Below are 23,717 nucleotides of genomic sequence, written 5' to 3'. Positions count from 1 at the left end.
CCAATTGAAAGATACTGAGTCATTCGGCTAACTATGGCACATGCCATGTCCACGCAATAGCTTATTTGTATCAAACTAAAAGACAATCTACAAACAGTCAAAAGCTAGTGTATAATATAAACTAAGAAAACGAAACTCACAAACATACAACTCACAAACATATGCACAGAAACAAGTGAATGTAAGCAATCAATTTCAAATAGCTTAGGCTATTGGAATCAGTCAACAGGTTACATTATTCCCGTTGGCACAAGCTATAGGACATAAAAATAGATGAATTTCAAAGCATTTTCTTAAATAAGATAATTAAGGCAATCCAAAGGCAATAATATAGTCCAAGATTCCAACTTTGAGAAAAAATCAGAGAAAAGCAGACTTGATTATCTATAAAAGCAAACAAAATACTCGAGAAATCCATAAAGCTGTTAAATTTGAAGTCCCATGAGAAACAAGATAATTAAACGGTAATGGCATATAAAAGAAACACCAACAGCAACAAATTGGTCCGGGACGAGTAATCTTGGTCGAATTTCATTACAATATCTCCTAATCCGAACTGGAACCGGGCTTAATCTCGGGCTTTCTGCAGAGAATCATATGCATCGGAGTGAAAATCCCTGCCTCTCCACCTCGAGTAAGGTAATCAGCGGTAACAAACAGCATCTCGTGCACATCCACCACACCTTTGGGCGCAATCCCAATCCAGGCAAGCACGGTAACTAGAATATGGTTCCTCCAGTACGCAATCCGACCCATTTTGAGCCGGGTCCACCATGGATTAGACGGCGGCTTCGCTAAATCCTTCTCCTTAATCACTTCAAAACCCACCCTTTTCGCTACTTCCGCTATATCCTTGTAACTCCTTAGACCCGGTAACGCGTCTCCCCTCTCGATCCCTTGGATGACCTCCACGTGTTCCGGGTCGTCTCCGTGGTATAACTCTGTGGTGACCCATTCATAGGAGACATACAAGGATCCGGGTTTCAAAACCCTGTAGATCTCGCTGTACACCTCTTCGAGTTTCGGTGCATGACAAGTAGCTTCAATGGAGTAAGCCCCGTCGAAGCTGTTCTCATCGAAGGGCATCTGGAGGAAATTCCCGCACACCACCTCACACAGCTTGTCAAGACCAGCCTTTTTGTTATGCATCCGGGCACGGTTCACCTGGTACTCATTTATGGTGATACCCACAACATTCGCCCTGGAGTGACTCGCAATCGCACGCATCGGGCCACCGACTCCGCAACCCGCGTCGAGAATCCTGGCTCCGGGATTGACATTCAATAGATCCACCGCCATCTCCTCGTGAACACGGGTAGCTTCGCGGTGTGATTTACCAGGAATCGAAGGCGAAAAGTGGAAAGACTGCCCCCAACCCCATTCGTAGATATCCGTGACGAGATTGTAGAAGGTGTCCACAAAAGCTGGAACCTTTTCAGCCATCTCGATCTCTTTAGGTCGGCGGAAAAAAGACCAGTACTGCTTGTAATTGTCCTGGACTTTTTCCTTGGCAATGGAGCCGCCGGAGAGGTGCACGGCGCGCTTGCCTTTCTGCTCCGCCGAGCCGAGAATGCATAAGAACCAGTACAATCCGCCGGCTACGAGAGAGACGGTGCAGAATAGAGAGAGAGAATCCATTCAAGACGGCAAAAAAGGTTTGGGGAGAACTGAGAAAAAGTGAACAACTTTGCAAAATGAGCAGCAAAGGTGGAGTGAGGCTTTATTCAGCAGGAGGATAGTCGAGTTCCTATTATGTGCGCGCTGTGCATTGCACCGGTGCTATTCAACTCAATCACCTGACGACACGTCAGCCAGGAAAATCATAGTCTTCCTTGATACTCGGTAAATGCTACACATACCATTGGTGTGATAATCTACGTAATACGTAACATATGTACAGAGTGAGAATATTTCACCCTATTTTATGCAGACACTGCCTCATGAGATGATCAAAAGTCCAATTTTAACCATATTTATGTGGGGTTCACCAATTCATATGTGAGGTCCACTAATTCTTTAAAATCAAGGGCTCAGATCTCATCGACAGAACCTACAGAGTGATGAATAATAGTTACTCATTCATATATTACGGTTGAATGAATATTCATGATTTATTTACTGAACAAACGTAACATATACTAATTATTATTCATAAGAGTATAACGAACAAAACCATGGCTGGATAGATAGATTTAGATAATAACAAAATTAATTAAAATTTTATATTTTATATTAATTATACTAAACTTGAATGTCTTGATGATGCCATCAGCCAATCAAAATTTGAAATTTTCTTTGTATCATCATAATTAATCAAGCCAGTCGAGTTGTTAAAAAATATAATTGCCAGCCAATCTATTTTTGTTAATTTCCGAATGAAAACTTTGTTTAAAAGATTAAATATCAAATATCATTAATTGAAGTTTACAAAAGAAAATTATAATCGCATTTCCAAGCCCTTGCGAATTGACGTATCAAATTGTAGTCTTTTTGACAATCTCTCTTATATATTCTATGTATTCATCTTCATCAACTGGATTATTACTTAAGAACAAATTATTCAGTATACTCTTGTATCTAGCTAGTAAATCGACCTCAATGATATCGTCAAAAGACTTCACAACAATAAATGATAAGTACAAATGCGGATAGGATGCCAGAATTCGTACAAAACATAATAATAGAATCCTGATCAAAATTTCTATCATGCACCACATTGACTATAAGGAAACAAGAGGTGGTTCACGTGCATCCCCGATATGCAGCACGTCGACCCGCATGGGCTAAGAAATAGCTCATATGATAGACATAACATAACATAAAAACATCCACATCAAAGTTATTCCGATTTTATTACCATCTTAACGTATTCTTTATTGTATGCTTAGAATCCACTTTTTCTAATTTCTAGCTTCCAATTTTCAATAAATAAATCTTGACACGACACAATCCCTAAACATTTAGTATTGTTTATAAATATATGTAAAAGTCCAAATGTCCAATATTTTAATCTAATTTAATATAAATTCATAGATACGCAATTGTATGCTAATTAGATCCTAAATTAGTATTTATCAGTTTATCAATAATTTAAAACCAAACTCATGTTTACACCCTCAAGTCAATTTCATGAAATTCCCCAAAATACCATATCAAAACTATTCCTTATCACGAGCAAATCACTCCTAATTATTTTGAAAGCAAAGATAGCATGAAGTAGCTTCTTTTCTTTCCAAAGAAATGGACCACTGCTACGTTTTATATATATATATATATATATATATATANCAAATAGTATATAAATTTTAATATTTAAATTACGTACAATGGTTAAATAATCCAGAAAAAAAGTAAAACAAATGATTTTAATTTCCAGTAGAAAGATCGTTAACGAGGTTTTACATACACCGACGAACTGAAAACGTACTTTCACTTTATCACCAAAATTTAATGGAGGCCAAATGAAAAGCTAACAATATGAAATACAAGAAAATTTTTGAGAGAGATCTTGATTTTTTGTAAAAATAATTTTTTTTTGTATATGGAATGAGAAAATAAACACACTATTTATAAACTCCAAAATGCACACCAAAAGTCATGTTTCAATTAACTCAAAAATATAAAGAGCCAAAAGTTTCAATTAACTCAAGAATGTGGAAAGTCAAAAAATATTTCTACAATCATGAGCCGCATGTAACTCAAGAATGTGGAGAGCCAAAAGACACTCTCACATTCATAAGTCATAACTTTCATTCAAACTCCAAATTTGATTCAAATTTCCAACAATCTCTCACATTAATGAAAATTGATATAGATCTTGGTGATAAAGTTATATAGTTGAATCCTGCATAGGTTAGGTAGGTGCTACCCTTTGAACTTTCCCTTATAAAATATATTTGTGTTACTAACAGACCAGTAGATACGATGACCTTTAATTGTTTTGCCTTTTATGTAAATTAAGATATATTTCACACATGACTCTCTCTGATATTATTCAGTTCTCATGATCATGTTCGTTTTGGCCATGAACACACACCTGTTATGTGAGGAGGTCTAGAATTGAGCCTAACAATTTCTTCGAAGTGGCCCCACTTCTCTCACTTAGGATTCTTTATTGATTTTATGAGAATAATTTAAAGTCGTATGCTTATCCTCGTCATTCACTGTTTCATAATAGGAATGAGAAAGGGATAACCACCACAATGATCGGCCAAATCAGTGCGATTAGGTTGTCCCATTGAACCTAGTTTTTGAGATCTCCAGTCAGCATAGGTTGGGTTTTCCATCTCACCAATTTATTCTATAGGCTTAATCCATATTTCCTAGACAATTTTGCAACTAACTCTTTGTTTAATCTTTTGCTTTACGGATTCGCTATATTATACTTTGAATTTACATAGTCAATAGAGATAGTTCCAGTTGAGAATAGTTATCTAATGATATTGTGTCTGTGACGTATATGTCTAAACTTATCATTATACATATTATTTTGTGTCATTCCAATCAGATATTGGTTATCACAATTTATACATATAGTCGCAAAAGTTTTTCCCATCTTGGAACATCTTCAAAGAATTGACGCAGTCATTCATCCTCTTTGAGTACATTTTTCAAGAGCTATAAACTCAGATTCCATCGCGTATCTGACTATTACAGTTTGTTAAAAATATTTTCACAAAAGCTGCACCTTCTAAAATGAATACAAATCCACTTGTAGATTTTGAGTTTTTCATATCAAATATCCAGTTTGTATCACAGTATCTTTCAATAACAACGGGATATATGGTATAATGTATTTCATGATCACGAGTGTACCTTAAGTATTTTAGCAATCTGATAATTGCTTTATACTGTTAAACATCTGGATTACTCGTGAATCTACTCAATTTGCTTACTGCATAAGCTAATTCTGGTCTTATACAACTCATTAAGTACATTATACTCTCAATGACTCGAGAGTATTCTAATTGAGAGATACTATCCCCTCGATTATTTGATAGATATTAACTTTTATCTATCGAGGTTCTAGCCAATGCAGAGTCATCTTTATTGAATTTCTCAAAGATTTTGTCTACATAATGTGACTGACTTAGAACTAGTCATTCTGATGTTCTATAAATTTTAATTTCAAGGATCACATCGGCTAAGCCCAAATTTTTCATGTCGAATCTTGAGTTCAACAACTTCTTGGTGAATTTAATCATTTTATCATTGCCACCAATGATAAGTATGTCATGTACGTAAAGACATAAAATGACATAACCACTTTTAGTGTTCTTTACGTATAAACATTTGTCGCAGTCACCGAATTTAAATCCATTTTGCATCATGGCTTTATCAAATGTTTCATAACATTGCTTTGGCGTTTCTTTTAAGCCATATAGAGATTTCACAAGTTTTCAAACCTTATTTTCCTACTCAATCCCAGAAAATCCCTCAAGATTATTCCATGTAAATTTCATCTTCTAAATCTTCATGCAGAAAGTTGTCTTTAATTATATTTGGTGTACTTCAAGATTCCGCAAAGCGGCAATTACAAGTATCACACGAATAGAGGTTATTCTCGTTACATGAGAATAAGTATCAAAGTAATCAAGCCATTCACGTTGATGACAACCCTTGATTACCAATCTGGCTTTATACTTATCTATGATTCCATCTGATTTCATTTTTCGTTTGAAAATCCATTTGCAGCCTAGTGGTTTGCTTTCGGAGGAAGATCCATTAATTTTCGTGTATGGTTTTATAAAATGGATTCTATTTCGGATTTGATAGCATCTTTCCATTGAGACCCCTCAGATGAATTCACTGCTTCTTTGAAGCTTATAAATCCCGAACGTGAGCATTAAAAAAACGTTTTTACAATCGTGAGCCACAACTAACTCAACACTATCATATTCATGAGTCATAACTTACATTCAAACTCCAAATTTGATTCAAATTTCCAACAAAATATAATGTATCAATCCCACAAAATTCTTTTGTGTTTGAATCTGTCTGCTGTTTACAAATTTACCTAAGTAATAAATATCTTGTAGGATATAAGAATGTAATAAAAATAGAAGATTTATGCATATATGTCCTGAGATCGTGTGAACCAGGACTTTTGTATTAATTATAAAAACTAGTGTTTCTTGAATTTTTTTGTGTCTGAAAATTTTTGTATAAAAAATATATATATTATTTTATCAGGATATGATACTTATAAATTATATAAGATTTATTGAGATAATTTAAAATTTTAGATAAATTAGAGATAAGTAAGAGAAAAATCGAAAAAAGTTAGAGGGATGTACAAAAATTACTAATAAACTCACAACAAAAAAGTTAGCTAACAAATATTATGAAATATAAAACCGTCAAGAAACTTTGATGTTATATTGAAATACAAAAATTAGTTAATACGAGTTGCTCAAGTTTAATAATATAGTATAGATAAGTTCCAAAAAAAATCTTATTCAATTTCAAATTACAAAATGGATGTCCAAAATATCAATTATATGATGGTGTTTTTAGATATAATAAATATAAATAAATGTTAATAAATAACTTGTACAATCAATCATCAATAATAGCTGTCGAATGAATATTAAATTTAGGCGTTAACGTTGTGGGATTCCATTTTCGAAAATAAAGTTTTATGATATCCATTCCACATGCCCCACTGGTTTCTTGATCTTAATTTCTATATCTATAATAAAGCTAGTTTGATTTTTTTTTTTCATCATTTTTTAGCTTTTGCAAATGTGTAATTTTTATTTCAAAATTGATTTATTTCTAAAATTAAAATTACTTTTGTATAAATAAATTTTTGAACATTTTTTAAGTTTCTACATATCTTTTGTGTACGTTGGTGAACGTGGAGATTGTGATTTTGAGACTGAAATAAAACATAATTAGATTGGCTAGAATATTTCTTTTGTCATAAGCTTTGATGATTAATAAAATAATAACGTAGAGCTATTACATGAAACCAACTGCTATATTTCTTTGTATTGTTAGGTTTCCGGCCGCTGATGAATTACAGCCATTCAAACAACTTTATTTTTCATCAGTTGAAAATCATTCATTTTCTGATCGTCCTGCATTAAATAAAAATCATTACTATCCAATCGCCAGTTAGAATATGTGCAAATCAAAGTGAACACTTTATTTCCAACTGTTCTGAACACTCTCAGTTATAGCATATGGAACATTATCCTACAAACTACCGATTCGACACAAAATTTCTTAAAATGTCCAAAATCAAACAGAAAATTGGGATCTATACGTTGCAAAAACAAAGAAATACTAAACAAGCATTTAATGATATGTACATAATTTGAAAGCAACAAGATCATTTCGTCAGAAACTGATACAAGTGATTGTTGAAAAGATTTATCCCACTATTGAAAGCTTTCGACTATTTATAGATACATATTCAGCTTCAAGAAACAACCCAAACATACAACTTTCACATATTTTTCAATTTGAATTATCAATATTTCTTAGCACTCATACAAGAAACAATACAAAAAATTCGGTTTGATTTTAACAAATTTTGTTATGCTCACTCATATTTGTAAGTGATCATCTATTTTCATCCACAGCACAAGATTTGAGTTCAACATTATAATCTCCTAGAAGCATACTAGATGACAATTCCTCCCTAACATCCCAAGCAAACACACGCTAGTTGATATTACAACTCACCAACCCGAGCTAGAACAAAGTTTGAAGCTAGCCACTCTTTTAAATCAATCGCATGGACCTATCTCAACTCACGGTAAAACAAAACAAAAACTTAGTGTCAAGTACAAAAGAGTCGGTATTCGCGTCAGAAAATCTTAGTTTCAACTCTCTGATGTCACATATTTTTCATTTCAGAATCATAAACTTAGAGACTCAAAAATCATAGTTCATATATTCAATTTGAGTCGATTGATACTATTAATTTGTAAGTATGTGATTATACTCACATTTGTAATTTTAGTTCTACAAAACATTTTTTTCAGAACCAAAAAATTGTCGTGCTAATTTAGTATCCAAGAATTATAAATGTAAACTCAAAAAAAAAAAATTTTATCATAAATAATTTCAAGTACCTATATTGACCCCAAAAAATTAACATTTTGTACCTTGAAAGTATAATCATATAGATAATTTGATTATATCGAAGCTTTAAAGTTGTATATCTGTGATATAATTAATTTCAACAATATACACATATATTTCTTGTTTTAATTTTCGTGTCTTACAAATTTATATATAATAAACTCAATAAAAATTTATCGATTCCAAAAATTCATAAATTTATGTCATAATTTTAAATATAATATGTCGCATAAAACTTTACTAGTATGTTTTATTTATCAACGAGAGTGACACGTGAAATTACAATTGTTTCTATATTAATCAAAAGTTAGAATTATGTGTTCACCAAAATTTGTGGGTCTATTACGCCATGGCCACTGTATAATTGAATGCCCACACATTTTATTAATTAAGATTAAGATTAAGATTAAATAGGCGTGTGGTGGAGGGCTTCTAGGCATATGACCTGTTTCCATACTGATTAATGGTCACATTTTCCTCTATTAATTATTAACAAAGAAGCATATCAATATCTGATTTAAGATCAACCCACAACTCACATTTGCTAGTATAGATCCTGAACGGTCCATGTGTTCATTCGGGTGAGTTGGTTGGGTTGAATTGAGTTTAGCAATAATACTATTCAAAAATTGTTCAACTCGAACCTAACCCGAACTCGAGTTAACCCGAAAACTCTAAGAATCTTTTAAATTAGATCTTTGGATTCTTTGTTTGATAATAAATGAGAAGGGACGATAACGAATAGCAATTCATTTTTCATTTGTGATACTTATTAAATAAAATAAATATACTGAATAATTACATTTCATTATTAAAAATCACATCCAATAAATTTTACAAAATACGAAAATAAATATACTGAATAATTACATTTCATTATTACAATTAATCACATCCTATAAATTTTACAAAATACGTTTAAATTATTTTACATTATGAGTTATAAAAAGATTTAATAAAATTATTCAAATAATAAAATGAAATAATATAGGTAAGAATTTATGAAATTTGGGGATTGATCCCACTCATTCAAATGTCCTGTCTTGGCCCACTGGAATAAAATGGGCCCATTACAACCAATAGATCCAATTTTAGGCCCATTGTAGCCAATCGATCCAGTTTTACAGTAACCAAACTAGTTCCAAGATGCAAACAAGAAAATCGAGTTAACTAAAGTTTAGTAAGAATTATAATATTACTGTTAAATACAGTAATATAAAATAATTAATAATAATAATTAAAAAACGAGTAATAATAATTAAACTAGTTATATGTTAGCCATATTATAAATTATTTTTTAATATTACTAAATTTGTTGAATTTCTAATTATTTTAAACTATAGGGATTTTGAGAAAAAATTAAATAATCAACTATTATCTGACTCAAGTTAAACAACAACAACAACAACAACAACAACAATAATAATAATAATAATTCAGACAAAAAAATATATTTCAGGACAAAAAAATAAATAAATAAAAATCAGCTGGTAATATTATACAAAAGCCCCGCAGTCTTTTTTCTTTTTTATTTACTTGGTTTTGACTTTTGAGGTGTTAAACAATTTTCGTTTTCTTTTTCTTTTTTATGGGATTTAAAAAGTTATTCGATTACACTCTTTTCATTCAACGTTTACCATAATTGTTAGTATCGCTGCATAAAAATATTTTGTTGCCAAGATTTTATGTAAAATTAAAATCTATATTAAAATAAGGACAAATTTCATATAAATCCTCAAACCCTAGTTCCATTTGGAATCTAGTCCCTTGTTCATCAAAAATTAACTTAAGCTCTCTACTATATTTAAGACTTTGCAAAATCATCTTGAACCCTTTTTTTCGATACGTGGCGTTGTCTGCCAAAATGCATAAGGTTACACAAGGTTTCCAGCATATATACCATGAATTAGGGTTTTTTTAATAGCCCATCAGACTTCCGCATAATAAATCAAACATTTTACCTCCTTGATCGGAATGCCGTTGGGTTGTATCCACCAAGTTTTACAGGCTGCTCCTCACAGCCTAACCACGTAGTCGTAGCAGATGGTTCCTGATGTAGATCCCTTAAAAACCACTTAACACAACTCTTTATCGTTTCCTACCTTATGTTGTATAGTAAAGAAGTTTAATTTTGTAAATAATACATGAGAGAGGCCGTGAGCGTTGGTTATTTTATTAAAAAATACAACATATTATTACATAGGAACCCTGTAGAGAAAGAGAAATTTGTTTAGCTTCTTATAGTAACTGGAATTACAACACACATAATATTAAAAATTTTATTTTGAATGAAAAATGAAGAGGTTGAATGATATCTTCATCTTCCTTCTGTACCGATATATATAGAAGTCTTGGTGGATTTGAAATTCGGATTTCAAACTTGTGAATTGCATTGCCAGTTGTAGCCGACATCTTCTAGTTAGTGTACCTCTAGTTAGTGGTTTATCATATTGTAGTGGTTGAGTAACTCATCATCCACTAATGGAGTGATTAGATCACATGTATTGTTCTTTTGCTTCTGGCCCTTTCTGGTTTGGACATTTTGGATATATTCATTCTGACCATCTTTTCATATGATCCATATTATAGAATTTCGACGAGTTTCTTTATTCTTCCGCGGTAGCTAGTAGTTCCACAAAAAATTTCTTTTCAAATATTTATTCCGCAAAGCTTGAAGTTTTTTCTTTCATGGTATTTAACAAAAAATATCTTTTTACAAAATTTTGATAAAACTTAAATAAAAATTGACTTTATCCATCTCCATGAGACAAACTGGTAATCATCATGCTCGTCTAATGGAGATGTCATCTTTAGTGAATGATGAAAAAAGATGTGTTTCATTCTCCGGAGGATCCTTGATGAACTTCTGAATGTTCATGTATGGTTTTCTCAACTTGATAAAGTGAAAGGTTTCATGTGAGCCTTTCCCACCTGACTCTGATGTTGTACTAAAAAAATAGAACTCCAGAATATCTCATATTGACGAATAATCATTATTTGCTCATGTTTCATTAACAGCTTCCTGTATCCATTTTTAGTAATACTGAGATTTTTAGGAAGTTGAGTGATGTAGTATAAATTAAGGCAATAGTCCCAAATTCATACCATGATTTTACCTCTTTGGGGATAGGAATTTGATTTCGTCTATATCCTCATATATTTTCCTAGTGCATCAACTTGGATTGTTGCTGAGTTAATTCATTTTCTTGTTTTCAATTTCTCCTAGTTCTGTTGATATGCCTAAAATGGAAAAACTATAAGCTCGTTAGTACTAACCTTAGATTTTCCCTTGTCAGTTTCAGGTCTAAGGTTGATATCTCTCTCTTCAATCTCCGAGGTGAAGGGTTGACTTGAAGGCTCGATATAAAGATTCGGAGTTTCAATTTTTGTTTTGACTGATTCATCTAAATATGATCCATACTTAGTACTTGTGACAAGGGTACTTGAATCCTCTGCTCCAGGTTAAGAGCCATGTACTATAAAATTTTTTGCATTTGGGAAACCACTGGCTTCTCAATAACATGAAGGACTTGCTTTTGCAATACAGACAATAGCTGAGAATAACCCTTTAAACAACCTGTTATTCGATCATAGATAATGCTCTTATCAACTTGTTGTAGCCTACTCACAATTTCTGAATTTAGAGTAATCTTATTGAACTCGATTTGAAGCATTTCAAGGTGTTCCTTGAAATGCCTCTATATATTCATGATGACATCGACATTAGAGCCATCCATATCTTGTTAAGAAATCTGCAAGAATATTTTCATGAGATTTAATAATAACAATATCAAAAATATAATTTTGACACAGAGCTTGTCAGCTCAATAATCTAGCATTCTCAGGTTTATATTCAATTCAAAATTTCAAAAAACCTTTTACTTGCGTATTATCAACTTTTGAGGTAAATTTCTTTGCAAGTAAAAATAATGGTCTTTTTTAAAAAGTCTCATTTTTAAAGCCTTTTTTACTGCATAAAATATATTTTCGTTGATATGTCATCTTATGACTTCTACATATGAGAATAGTCTACTGGAATACCTGCATAGTTGTACTCCTTCTAGTGTGAGCATTGTAAGAACCGATGTCCCCAAATGATCACTGACATTTGTATATAATATCAGATCATCTTCATCTTGAGGAATAGCTATTTCTGGGATATTTCTGCAATTATATTTTAACTTGTTTAATCTTTTTGTGTGTTCTCCTATCCATAGAAATCTTGCATCAATATTTAATAATGGATTAATATACTTTCCATTGTTTTGTTAGATTTTTTGTGAACATTCCAACAAAGTTAACAACTCATAAAAAACTTTGAAGATGTTTATTCTCTTTGAGTTTTTCTAAAAAAATTCCGCACCTTTTCTACAATGTATTCTTGCATAATTATTCCCGACTCATCGATTTTTATTTCAGTGAATTCAATTTTCCTTGTTTCAATGATTGGCTTATTTTTCGATAAAATTAGTCCGTTTTTACACAACTTATAGAAGATATTTAAATGTTAAATTTGTTCAAACATATTTTTAGATATTATTAAAACTTCATTAATATAAATAAACATAAATTCTAAATAAATTTTAAATAAATTATACTTATTTTTTTAAAATATCTGGGGTGAATTAAACAATCTAATTGATAATACTTCCCAAATATAGTGACTTCGTGGTGTGGAGAAAGCAGTCAATTTTCTTCTTTCACCCGAATTTGATAGAATCTGGACTTACAATCGAATTTACAGAATATTTAGGCGTTACATATAAATGTTCTCAACTGGGTATAAAATACACATCAAACTCCAAAATTTTTTTAAATTTTTTTGATAATTAATTACTAATCTAGGTTTATTCCTTTTTATTTCACCATGATTTCTTATCAGAAAAGCTGGACTACTATATGCTGATATTCCTGCTTTGATTAAACCAACGTTTAAAGGTTTTTTGATGATAATCTTCATATCTTTTTTATGTTCATTGGGATAGACTTACATCTAACGAATTCATATTCTTTGCCTTCCTTAATTTTAAGATTAGCTTGGAGTCGGTCTGTTCCACCATGCCGATGGATCTTCAATGTAGTTTTTGTAAATCATTTTCTTGACATCTTCTAGAGATACTTTTGATTCGAACTCTAGATACTTCTAGTGTAAAGCTATTTTGATGGATTATATTTCTTCTGATTGGAGATTTTGATATGCTATTAATTGAAGTACTGTTTCTCCAAACTGTTTAGAATTCTTTTTTTTTTTGGGTTCAGAAGTTTTCTTTCACCGCCACGCTTGCTGCGAAACTGGATTGACAATTTTCTGTAAATTGTCTCCCTATGTATCTGGACTATGACTTTGTGATCAAATGGTGTTATTGACACTAATATTCTAGTCTCATTTTCTCGTGTATATGAATTAAACATTTGCAAAAAAAATTTCCTAGAAGAATGTATGCTCATATATCATGAAAATAAATCGATGTTGTTTTAACTTTGTACCAAGGTGTTTGTCCAACACCTCCGGTTAATATTTCTGTCATCTTAATCTATTTGTTGTACATATTCGTACTTTGGAATCAATATAAACAACAAAATATTTTACTTTATATTGTTTACATAACATCTCTACTATGTACATCGAGAATGTGCTTGTGATCATTGTATTTTCTATATTCTATCATCTGCCATGAATTCCATTCCATTATCTAGATGTTTTTCCAAGATTTTTGTTCTTTATGAAACTTAGCCCTAGAACCAATTGATCTAATTATTTTCCTGGGATTCCTTTGATATGAACTTTCAATTCACTAATATTGATCATTCCTTGGTAAGTTCATATAATAGGTTGTTCCAAATAGTATATAGTATTACAAAAAAATTGATTTCTTTCTCTTGTAATATCAAATATTATTTCAACTTCTCTCAACTCTTCTGGACATCTAAGCTTTCCTAATGTCGAAAAGCTTTAGTACCTGTTGGGCTTCTAGGACAGATGTTTTTCCTCACATGTGACTTATTATTCTATCTCATTGAAAATATAGTCTTATTGATTTAAGTCTAAGATGTTGATTCTTTTGTAGAATCTGTTTGTCTTGCATGTGAAAATATGTTTCTCGTATTAAAGGAAATTCGACTATTTCTGGATAAATTGTTTGAGCAACTTTTCCAAATATTTTTAGTATTTCAATAAACTTATTTCTAAAAAACAATTCTGAGTTACATATATTAGGTAGATAATATGAAATTCAATAGATAACAAAATATGGTCTATTACTATATTTCATCAGCCTATTTTTTTTAAAAAATTTTGATGTTATGCTAAAGGTCGACTGGAATCGCGATTTGCGAGGCTGTAGGAAATTCTTTGATAAATTACTCCTACAATTCTTCTCTGTTTTTGAAATCCAGTACATCAAGATTAAGCATAACCCCATAAGGATGGATGTATTGATTCTAAAACAGAATTTTTATAAGGTGTTTGGTGCAAATAAATTTAATTTCTCCTTGACCTTGTTTCCACTGGGTGTGATTCTCCACCTACTTGAAAATCTATTTGTGGTTGTCTCATATTTTTATTATGGTTTTTTTTAATCATATTACCGTATTTTTTAAAATTATCATGTTTTTTTAAAATTTATCAAATCATTATAAAAAGAATCGAAAATTATGAAAAAAAATTCACGGTGGGCAACTAATTTTATATATATANTAAATAATAATTTAATGTATATACACGTAAATAATATATAATATAATAATTTATATCTCATAATATATAGTTATACGTGTGTATTTATAAATAGGTATTTAACATATTAACATAAAAGGGATAAAAAAAAATCAAACATCTCTAGTTATATATATGAGTTCAAATTCGAGCTGATTTATTATTTTCAATTATGAATTCAAACTATAATTTATTTAAAAAAATTTAAATTCAAACTCAATCATTATAGTAGAATGAAAATTTAATCTATTAAATATTTTTAGACTATATATAACATGAACATAAAATATCTAATATAAAAAATATGTGATTTTTCTTTTATTGAGTGAGTCTAACGTTAATCAAATAAAATATAAAAAAATTTGTTAATCAACGATTATAAATATTTTTGAAACGTATAATTAGGTCCATGCATTTAAAAATATCATTAAAATATTTCTCTAATAGTATTTGAATTAGAAAATTATCACATATACCTCAATAACTATAAAGTTTATGATTTGATTCACCGATGACCAAATCTCCATTTATCATCAAATCTATCGAGACAAAAACAAATGATTTATAAGAAAAATATTTTCAATTAAAATAATTCATAATAGTGATTTAAATATATGCGTCGGTATGAAGTTCTATATATATATATTTAACTTACATTAAAAATCCATGAATTGTTTTTCTTTCAATAGATTTAATGAGAAATATAAACTTCGATCGTCGCTAATGAAATCATCCATGATTTTCTAATTCTTGAGATATATCTTATATTTTCTAAAATTTAATATTATGAATTATTTTTGTTAAATTACATGCAAGTGAAAATATTTTTCTTATAAACCATTCGTTTTTTGTCGTCAATAGTTTTGATTATAAATGGAGGTTTAGTCATCGATGACTCAAATCATCCACAACTTGAGTAGGTCTTTCATAATACAGTATCACAATTTTTATTCGTGAGACGGATCAATCTTGTTCATATTTACAATAAAATTTAATATATTTGACATAAAAAGTAATACTTTTTCGTGGATGACCCATATAGAATATCCGTTTCACAAAATTGACCCGTGAGACCGTATCACAGGAGTTTTTGTGCCACAACTTTATAGTTATTGAGGTACATGTCATAATTTTATAATGTAAATACTATTAGAGAATTATTTTAACGATATTTTTAAATGCATGGACCCAATTATTCGTTCTAGAAATATCTTTATTTGTTGATTAACATTTTTTTTAAATAATTTATTTGCTTAACGTTAGACTCAATCAAGAAAAAAATCACATATTTTTTATATTAAATATTTTATGCTCATGTTATATAGAATCTAAATATATTTAATAGATTATATTTTCATTCTACTTTAATGATTGAGTTTGAATTTAAATTTTTTTTGAATAAATTATAGTTTGAATTCATATTTGAAAATGAATACATCAACTCAATTCTAAACTCATATATATAAATAGAGATGTTTGATTTTTTTTCCTTTTATGTTTAATTGTTTTATTTTCAAATACCTATTTATAAATATACGGATATATACATTATTATATTGTATTATATATTATTTATGTGAATATATGTATTAAACTATTATATATAAATGTAATAATTATTTTATAAATTATATATGTATGTGATAGGTATGTATAAATTATATTATACACAATATTACATGCAATTCCACTCTCTCGCCTGTGTAGAGGCAGGGGAGAAGAATAAGATTTTTTTAGCTGCCCCGTCTCTTTCAGGGGAGGGGCAACATGGAGAATTTTTTGTTTTTTAATTTTCGATTTTTTTTACAATAATTTATTAAATTGTCACAAAACGCGATAGTTCGATAAAAGAAAAAAACATACTGTAATATGATAAAACTTATGCATTATGAGATCTCACACTTTTTCTTAGTGGTTCATTGGAAGATGACCAACTTATTGAGAGAACTTCACCCCATGTTGTATCCACCATAGCTAGAGGTTATTACCGTACAATGCAACAAAACACATAAGAACATCAAGATTGTCACCATTCCAACTAATTTTATATGTGTTTTGTTCTTTTAGTACAATTAACATAATATCTCTATTAGCATATTTAATAGATTTGTGAAACTCAACAGAATAATTATTATCACATAATTTTCTAATTATAATCAAATCGTCACAAATATTTTCAACTAATAACATATATTTAATAATTACTTGTCATGGATAATCTTACATTCACCCACAGCCTTACCCATGTAGCTGTCTCTGAATGTAATTATTGGTCATTTGTAATCAATGACTTTTAATAACATCTTGACATCATTGGTCATATGTCTGGAGCGTCCACAAAAGGTTTCAGCTCAACATTTGTGTCCTCCGACTCAACATCTGCCATGAGACATTGTTAATTCTCATCATCACTCTTGCTAGATGAAGTCTCTGAGCATGAAGGATCTGATTTTGAGTCCCCTCACTTGCTTTTGTTATCCTTGACAGCAACTAATTTTTTTTTATCTTTCTTATTCTTGAAATCACTTTTCATCCTTGGATCTTCTGTACTCATACAGCTTCTTATCATCTTTCTTGGGCCTATTACAATCTGCAATGAAATAACCCTTCTTCCACAATTAAAACAAGCATGATTATCATTACGTTAATCATTTTTAAGATAAGAGTTGAATTTAGACTGGTCATTTGCTAAAAAATTTGGCAAATTTTTTAGCAAATAAATACATTGCTTCATTGCAACTGATCATCAGATTTCCTGATGGAAATTCTTCGTTGTTGGTCAGAGTTGGGGTTTTGGTGGCTAGAGCTTTGGTGGGTTGTGGAGTGGATGGCTCATCTTCTGTTCGGATCCCCATCTCGAACTCGTATGCATTTAAGTCTGCAAATAATTCATTAAGCTCGAGTTTTTTGAGGTCCTTGAACTCCTTCATAACCACCGTCTTTACATCCCACTCTCTCAGCAGTACTCTCATTACCTTCAAAGTAAGTTCACGGTTAGAGTATTCTTTACCAAGTGATATAAGTTCAATAACACTACTGCTAAACCCTTCAAAAAATTGGTTCAAAGTCTCGCCGAACTTTATCTTTGCATTGTCGAACTTCTGAATAGCCACTCTTAGCTCGTTCTCTTCGATTTGATCATTTTTCTCGCAAAGTTGGATCAGCTTATCCCAGATGTCTTAATTAGTTGAACATATTTTGATCTTGCTGAACATGTTCTTGTCAAGGAATTTGAAATTTCCTTGGCCACATTGTCTAAGTTTGTTTTTTACTTTTTTGTCCTAAGTAATCCACTCTGACTGATACTTTTCAACCATCTGTGGCACGCCCTCATATATGTACATGGCAGAGTTAGCTTTGAGAATCTTCATCGGGCCTTCTGTGATTACATATCACATGTCATTATCTTGAGTTGCAAAGTGTGCCTGCACACATATTTTTCAATTATCATAATCTTCCTTTGAGAATATTGAGATCATATTAAAAAGATGTTATTGTAAATATATAATTATCAATGTTAAAAAAACACTATAAATATATAATTATCAATGTTAAAAAAAACACTATCTGATACCATTTGTTGGGATCTGAATATAATTTATAAGGAGGAGAATAAACACTTTTAAAATATTTTTTAGAACGAGCATATTTTAACAATTTTTAGGATGTTAAAGACACTTTCATGAATGGTGAGACTTCTCTGAACCATTTAAAATAAATAAGTGCAAAAATGGTCTTAGACTAGTGATAAAATATATATTTAATATAAGCAACAGTTAACAAAGAAGCAGCTAGATATGCAAGCAAGTAATGGAAAGTGCGTAAGGTAAATAATAAATAATTATGGATGTTCGGAGATGAATACTCATACGTCACTCATTTTCCCACTTATGAAAGAACCCACTAAAATACTTTTGTTTTACAACACTTTGTACAATCCACTTTGACTAGAACTTATCACTATCTAAATCAAAATTATTAGTGATAACACAACAAATTATAGCTTTTTAAGAACCTTCGGTTCACCAGAACCCAATACAAACACCAACGGTTAGCTTTGATGACTTGAGTTGGTAGGGTAGCACAAAATGATCCTTAGAAGATTTGATGTAGTCTGATAAGCGTGTGGTATGTTGAACAACTTGATATTTGATCGAATAAGAGTGTGCTTGAGATCTTCAGATTGAATTATTGTTGCACTATTTTGCTAATTGTAAGTGTACGGTGTCAAGTTTTAGTACTCGGTTAAGCATAAATATCGTTCCCATAGGGAGTACAATTTAATAATATATTAATTACCACAATTAGAATAGTCATACTCTATTTAAAAAATTTATTTGAGTGTTGATTGGTAATTGTAATGCTCGAATTTTTTTTTTTAAAAAATTTACTATTCAAGCGTTGCGGTGCTAGAGTGTAACGCCTAGGCGCTAAAGGCACCGGATTTTTGGCGCTGAGACGCCGGGCGCTACAGACTCGAAAAATGAAATAAGTAACCCATCTCTACTCCACCTAATCATTTCTTCTCCTTCTTCTTCACCTCATCCCTTTCTCTCCTCCATTTTCGAATTTCTTCCTCATTTTATGGGTGATTCGCTCAAGAAAAATATGAAATGAAGGTAGATTTGTGATCCTCTCACCATGGGCTTCAAGATGATGTAAGTATTTCTCACTTTTATTCAAGTCTGTATATGGGATGGTTGTATTTGGATTTTGGTGTTATGGTCATCATCAAACTTGTAGATCATTGAGTTAACTTTGATTTGGTTCATGAATTACTCAATTTCAGGAAGAAATGAAAGAGATATATGATTTTTACTAGAACTAGTCTTGAATTTAAAGTTAGTGCAGATTTGTGTACACACATTCTGTTTATTCGAATTTTTGGATTTATTGGTTAGGATTTTGGATTTGATGTTCAAATAAAATTATAGAACATTGTCTTGTCTTTGAAATGATATCAAATTGGCTTGATTCCATTGGATATTGAGGAAGTTATGCTCAAAATACTAAAATGTTCCAGAAATGTATTGACGCATAATTCATGGGAATTATGTTGTATGTTTCGGATTATGAACAACTAGGTAAATGACTTTATTCGACAAAATTTTGTTAAGAATAATTGTCGGGCTTTGAGTTTTCTTGCATATCCAATTTGCGGGTCTTGATTCGAAGCAGTATTAAATTAATTATGAATTTTGTATAGAAATTGATCCATTTTGATAAATGATCCGAGTTCTTGACTTATAATAGACTTCAGAGGTTCAAGACTTCTCAACTACACATTTCGATCTCGCTGCTATGGCCTGAACACTCTCTATAGGCGCACCATAGTCCTGGGATTGTAGAACACAGCACCCCACCCCGAGCGAATGAGTCGGTGGATGTTGCTGGGGAATTCTCTTCCCTTGGGTACCCTATGACCAGATGATTCACTTGATCTTGAGATTTATTGATAGCCACAACATCTGATCATACATTGTATTATATTGCATCTTTATAAAATTCTTATGAACTAGTTGTCATTTTAATTCTCATATGTTATTGATTATATCATACTAGGTTTATACTCACCGACATGTCGGTTATCTCTTGTTTTCATGTGCTTGACGGTAGGAGAGGCGAGGTTTGGGATGTCAGAGTCCAGCTTCAGGCGAAGAGATGCGAGTTAGAGTGGATTTTCGGGTCTTAGGATCTATTTGATGATGTTTGGATTACTATGGCTAACTAGTTTATTTTGATATGTTAAAACTTATATTTTAAACATTTGGGACTTGTAAATTATTTTTTCTATGTTTATGTCGGTCTGTGACCCACATGTTATGTGTTTTACTAATTGTTTATTTTGTTAGATCTGTCTTTGTTTATTTGGATTTTGCTTGGGGACAGATTTTTATATTTTTGGATGTTCTTATTTTAGGGGAGATGCTGCCCGTTTTATTTTAGAAAAGTTAAAAAAAAATTCCCTCATTTATAATTATTAGAATTAGATGTCGGACCTGGGGTCCCACAATAATTATAAACTAAAATGAATTAAGGCACACAGACGATTTAAAATCACTGAGAACAAGAATCTAAATGTGCGATTTCACTTGGTGTTCACTATATTAAATTATCATCGACATATATATTCATAATTTCAACCTGTTTACTACCCAAGAATTCTCAAATTTTCATACCCTCTTTCCCAAGTGAAATGTATGAATTAATTATTTAATGTCGATTTCAATATCCTTATTAAAAATAAACAGAAATTAATTTCAACAACATGGTAATTCTTTTAATGGGTTCGGTAAAATTATATGCATTCCGAACTCTATATACACTAACAATATATTTTCCTATGGTCCTACTCAACATCCCCTCTCCCGAGTAATTAATCTCAAATAAATATGACATTCCAATTATTTATCAAGTAATTTAAAACAATAAAATCTGGAAAAGATAAAATAAAGCAAGACGAAATTCGCATATTTAAATCAACAATTTATAAATATAGATTCGATGAAGCTACGTCGTCTTCTAGATTAAATAAATTTGTTCATGAAAGAAAAAAGATAAAAACAAATTCATGTTTTTTGACATTACTCGCTTAAGAAATAATAAGGAGAGAAAGATCGAATCAGAAATTGTGATTCCGTCCCCAGTAGATGTGCTTTTCATCTTCGCTCTTCGTTCTCATTCTCCGTATTCTTTTGTGCGCATGCGGTTCCTTCTTCATCGCTATTGTTTCAATTTTCATGGCTATTATAATATTTTATAATAGATGCATTAAAATTGAAATATTAATAATATAGATTAAATATTTAAGGCACTTTTTTTGAATAGCTAGACTTCACTGAACCACAAAAATAAACAAGTTCGAAAATGATCTGACTGGATTAATGATAAAATATATATTTAATATAAACATATGCTAACAAAAGAACAACTAGATATGCAAGCACGTAATAGAAAGTACGACTAAGGTAAAGAAGACATAATTTATGGATGTTCAGAAATGAATACTCGTGTGTCGCCTCTTCTTTCATTTAGGAAAGAATCTATTAAAAGATTTTAGTTTTAAAATACTTTTTAACAACCCACTTCGACTAGGAGTAATTTACTAAATTGAAACTTTTAGCGATCACGCAAAAAATTATGGCTGTTTAAGAACCTTGATTTACCAAATAATAGGTTTTTTTATATGCACATACTCAGCTATGAGATGTATTGCAAAAGTCTATCCTCTAGGCTATTGAGAAACCACTAGTTTATTAAATAGAGAGTTTTCGATACATAGCTTTATACCTAGAGTAGAGGATTCAAGTACTTCTAGCACAAGTGCTAAGTCGAGATCATCTTTAGATGTTTAAGTCAAAGAAAAAAATTGAAACTCCGGATCCTTATCTCGAGCCTTCAAGTCAACCCTTCACCTCGAAGATTTAAGAAGGAGAGATCAACCTTAGAACTCAAAATGATAAGGGAAAACCTAAGGTTGGTACTAACGAGCTTATATTTTCTCTATTTCAGGTATATCAACAAAACTGAGAGAAATTGAAAAAAAATATGTATCAACTGTTGGGGAATTACACCGAAACGATGCCGATCACGATGATAATAGTACCCAAAAATGCGGAATAAAATAATCAACAAGAACACAAAGATTTACGTGGTTCACCCAATATAGGCTACGTCCACGGAGCACTGCAACTTTTATAATTGGAAGAAATATTACAACAAGTGTATACACCAATACACTCAATATTTCTCACACTCCCAACCCGAGTATACCGAGAAAATAATTTCTCTAACTCACGCATGATAATTCCCGCGCTCAAAAAAAAATACACTCTTTTTTCTATGCACTCTCTTTTTATCAAAGCTGAAAAGCTTTTGATTTTGGGATACAATAACTGAAGGAATTGAGCTCTTTTTATAACTAATTCCCTCGTCCAGCTTTTTAAAATCTTTCGATGTGGGATAACAAGTTTATTATTATTTAATTTAATGTGGGTCTCACCCCATAAATTCTTACTTAACAATTCTCCCACTTGAAGACTTGATTTCAATCATGTCTTCACACCATCAGTGCAGCAGCTCATATCTCCTTTGTTAGTCCAGGAGACCAACTGAAGTCAAACACAACTTCAGTTTTTCAATGATAGCAGCCTTCGTGAGCATATCAGCTGGATTCTTACTTCCAGGAATCTTTTCAAGCTTCAAGACTCCATTCACCTGATCTCTAAGGATCCCCATTCCAAGGATTTGTTTTGCAGCATCCAAATCCTTCAAAGCAAATTCCTTTGATAACTCTTTCTCGAGTGTATCAATCTCCTCCAGACAAGCTCCTGCTATCAACATATCATCTACATTTATCAGTAGTATGATATAATAACCATCAAGCTTCACATAACAACAGTGATCAGCCTGCTACCTCAGAAAACCATCATTATTCATTACACCATCAAACTTCTTGTACAACTGTCTTGGAGCTTGTTTGAGACCATACAAACTCTTCTGAAGTTTGCACATCATTCTCTTTTTTTCCCGTACTTCAAAATCTCTGTGATTGATTCATTTCTTCATCTAGCTTTCCATGAAGAAATCTCGTCTTTACATCTAACTGTTCCAGATGTAAATTTTCTTTTACCATCAATACAAGTACACTCCTGATAGTAGTTAACTTTACCACCAGAGAGAAAATATCAGTGTAACCAATGACTTTTTTTTCACCTTTTACAAGTATTTCTTTGTACCGCCTGCTACCGTCATGTTCTAACCGGTACTCCCACTTGCTATGTAAAACCTTTTTACCTTCAGGAAATTCTGGCAACTCCCACATGTGATTGGATGACAGTGAATCCATTACATCTTCTATGGCTAACTCCGACTGTTTAAAAGTCTCATAAACATCCGATTTATTTTC

At 31.2% G+C, this 23,717-nt stretch overlaps 1 protein-coding gene across 1 annotated transcript; it reads right to left on the bottom strand.

The window, feature by feature from the left end:
* Positions 1-274: 274 nt before the first annotated feature.
* LOC140988612 (24-methylenesterol C-methyltransferase 2) lies at positions 275-1,701 on the bottom strand. Its single transcript, XM_073457636.1, has one exon. The coding sequence runs from the start codon at positions 1,636-1,638 to the stop codon at positions 547-549; it is 1,092 nt and encodes a 363-aa protein (XP_073313737.1). The 5' UTR covers positions 1,639-1,701; the 3' UTR covers positions 275-546.
* Between the last annotated feature and the right edge of the window lie 22,016 nt (positions 1,702-23,717).

The sequence above is a fragment of the Primulina huaijiensis genome, chromosome 11 (genome assembly GCF_012295235.1).
Source record: "Primulina huaijiensis isolate GDHJ02 chromosome 11, ASM1229523v2, whole genome shotgun sequence".
In the NCBI taxonomy this organism is placed as follows: Eukaryota; Viridiplantae; Streptophyta; class Magnoliopsida; order Lamiales; family Gesneriaceae; genus Primulina; species Primulina huaijiensis.
The sequence above is the reverse complement of the archived record's forward strand: the minus strand, read 5'-3'. Positions and strand labels throughout refer to the sequence as shown.

Excerpts from the sequence above, each read along its gene's own strand:
- LOC140988612 (XM_073457636.1), bottom strand. The coding sequence starts at position 1,638 with ATGGATTCTCTCTCTCTATTCTGCACCGTCTCTCTCGTAGCCGGCGGA.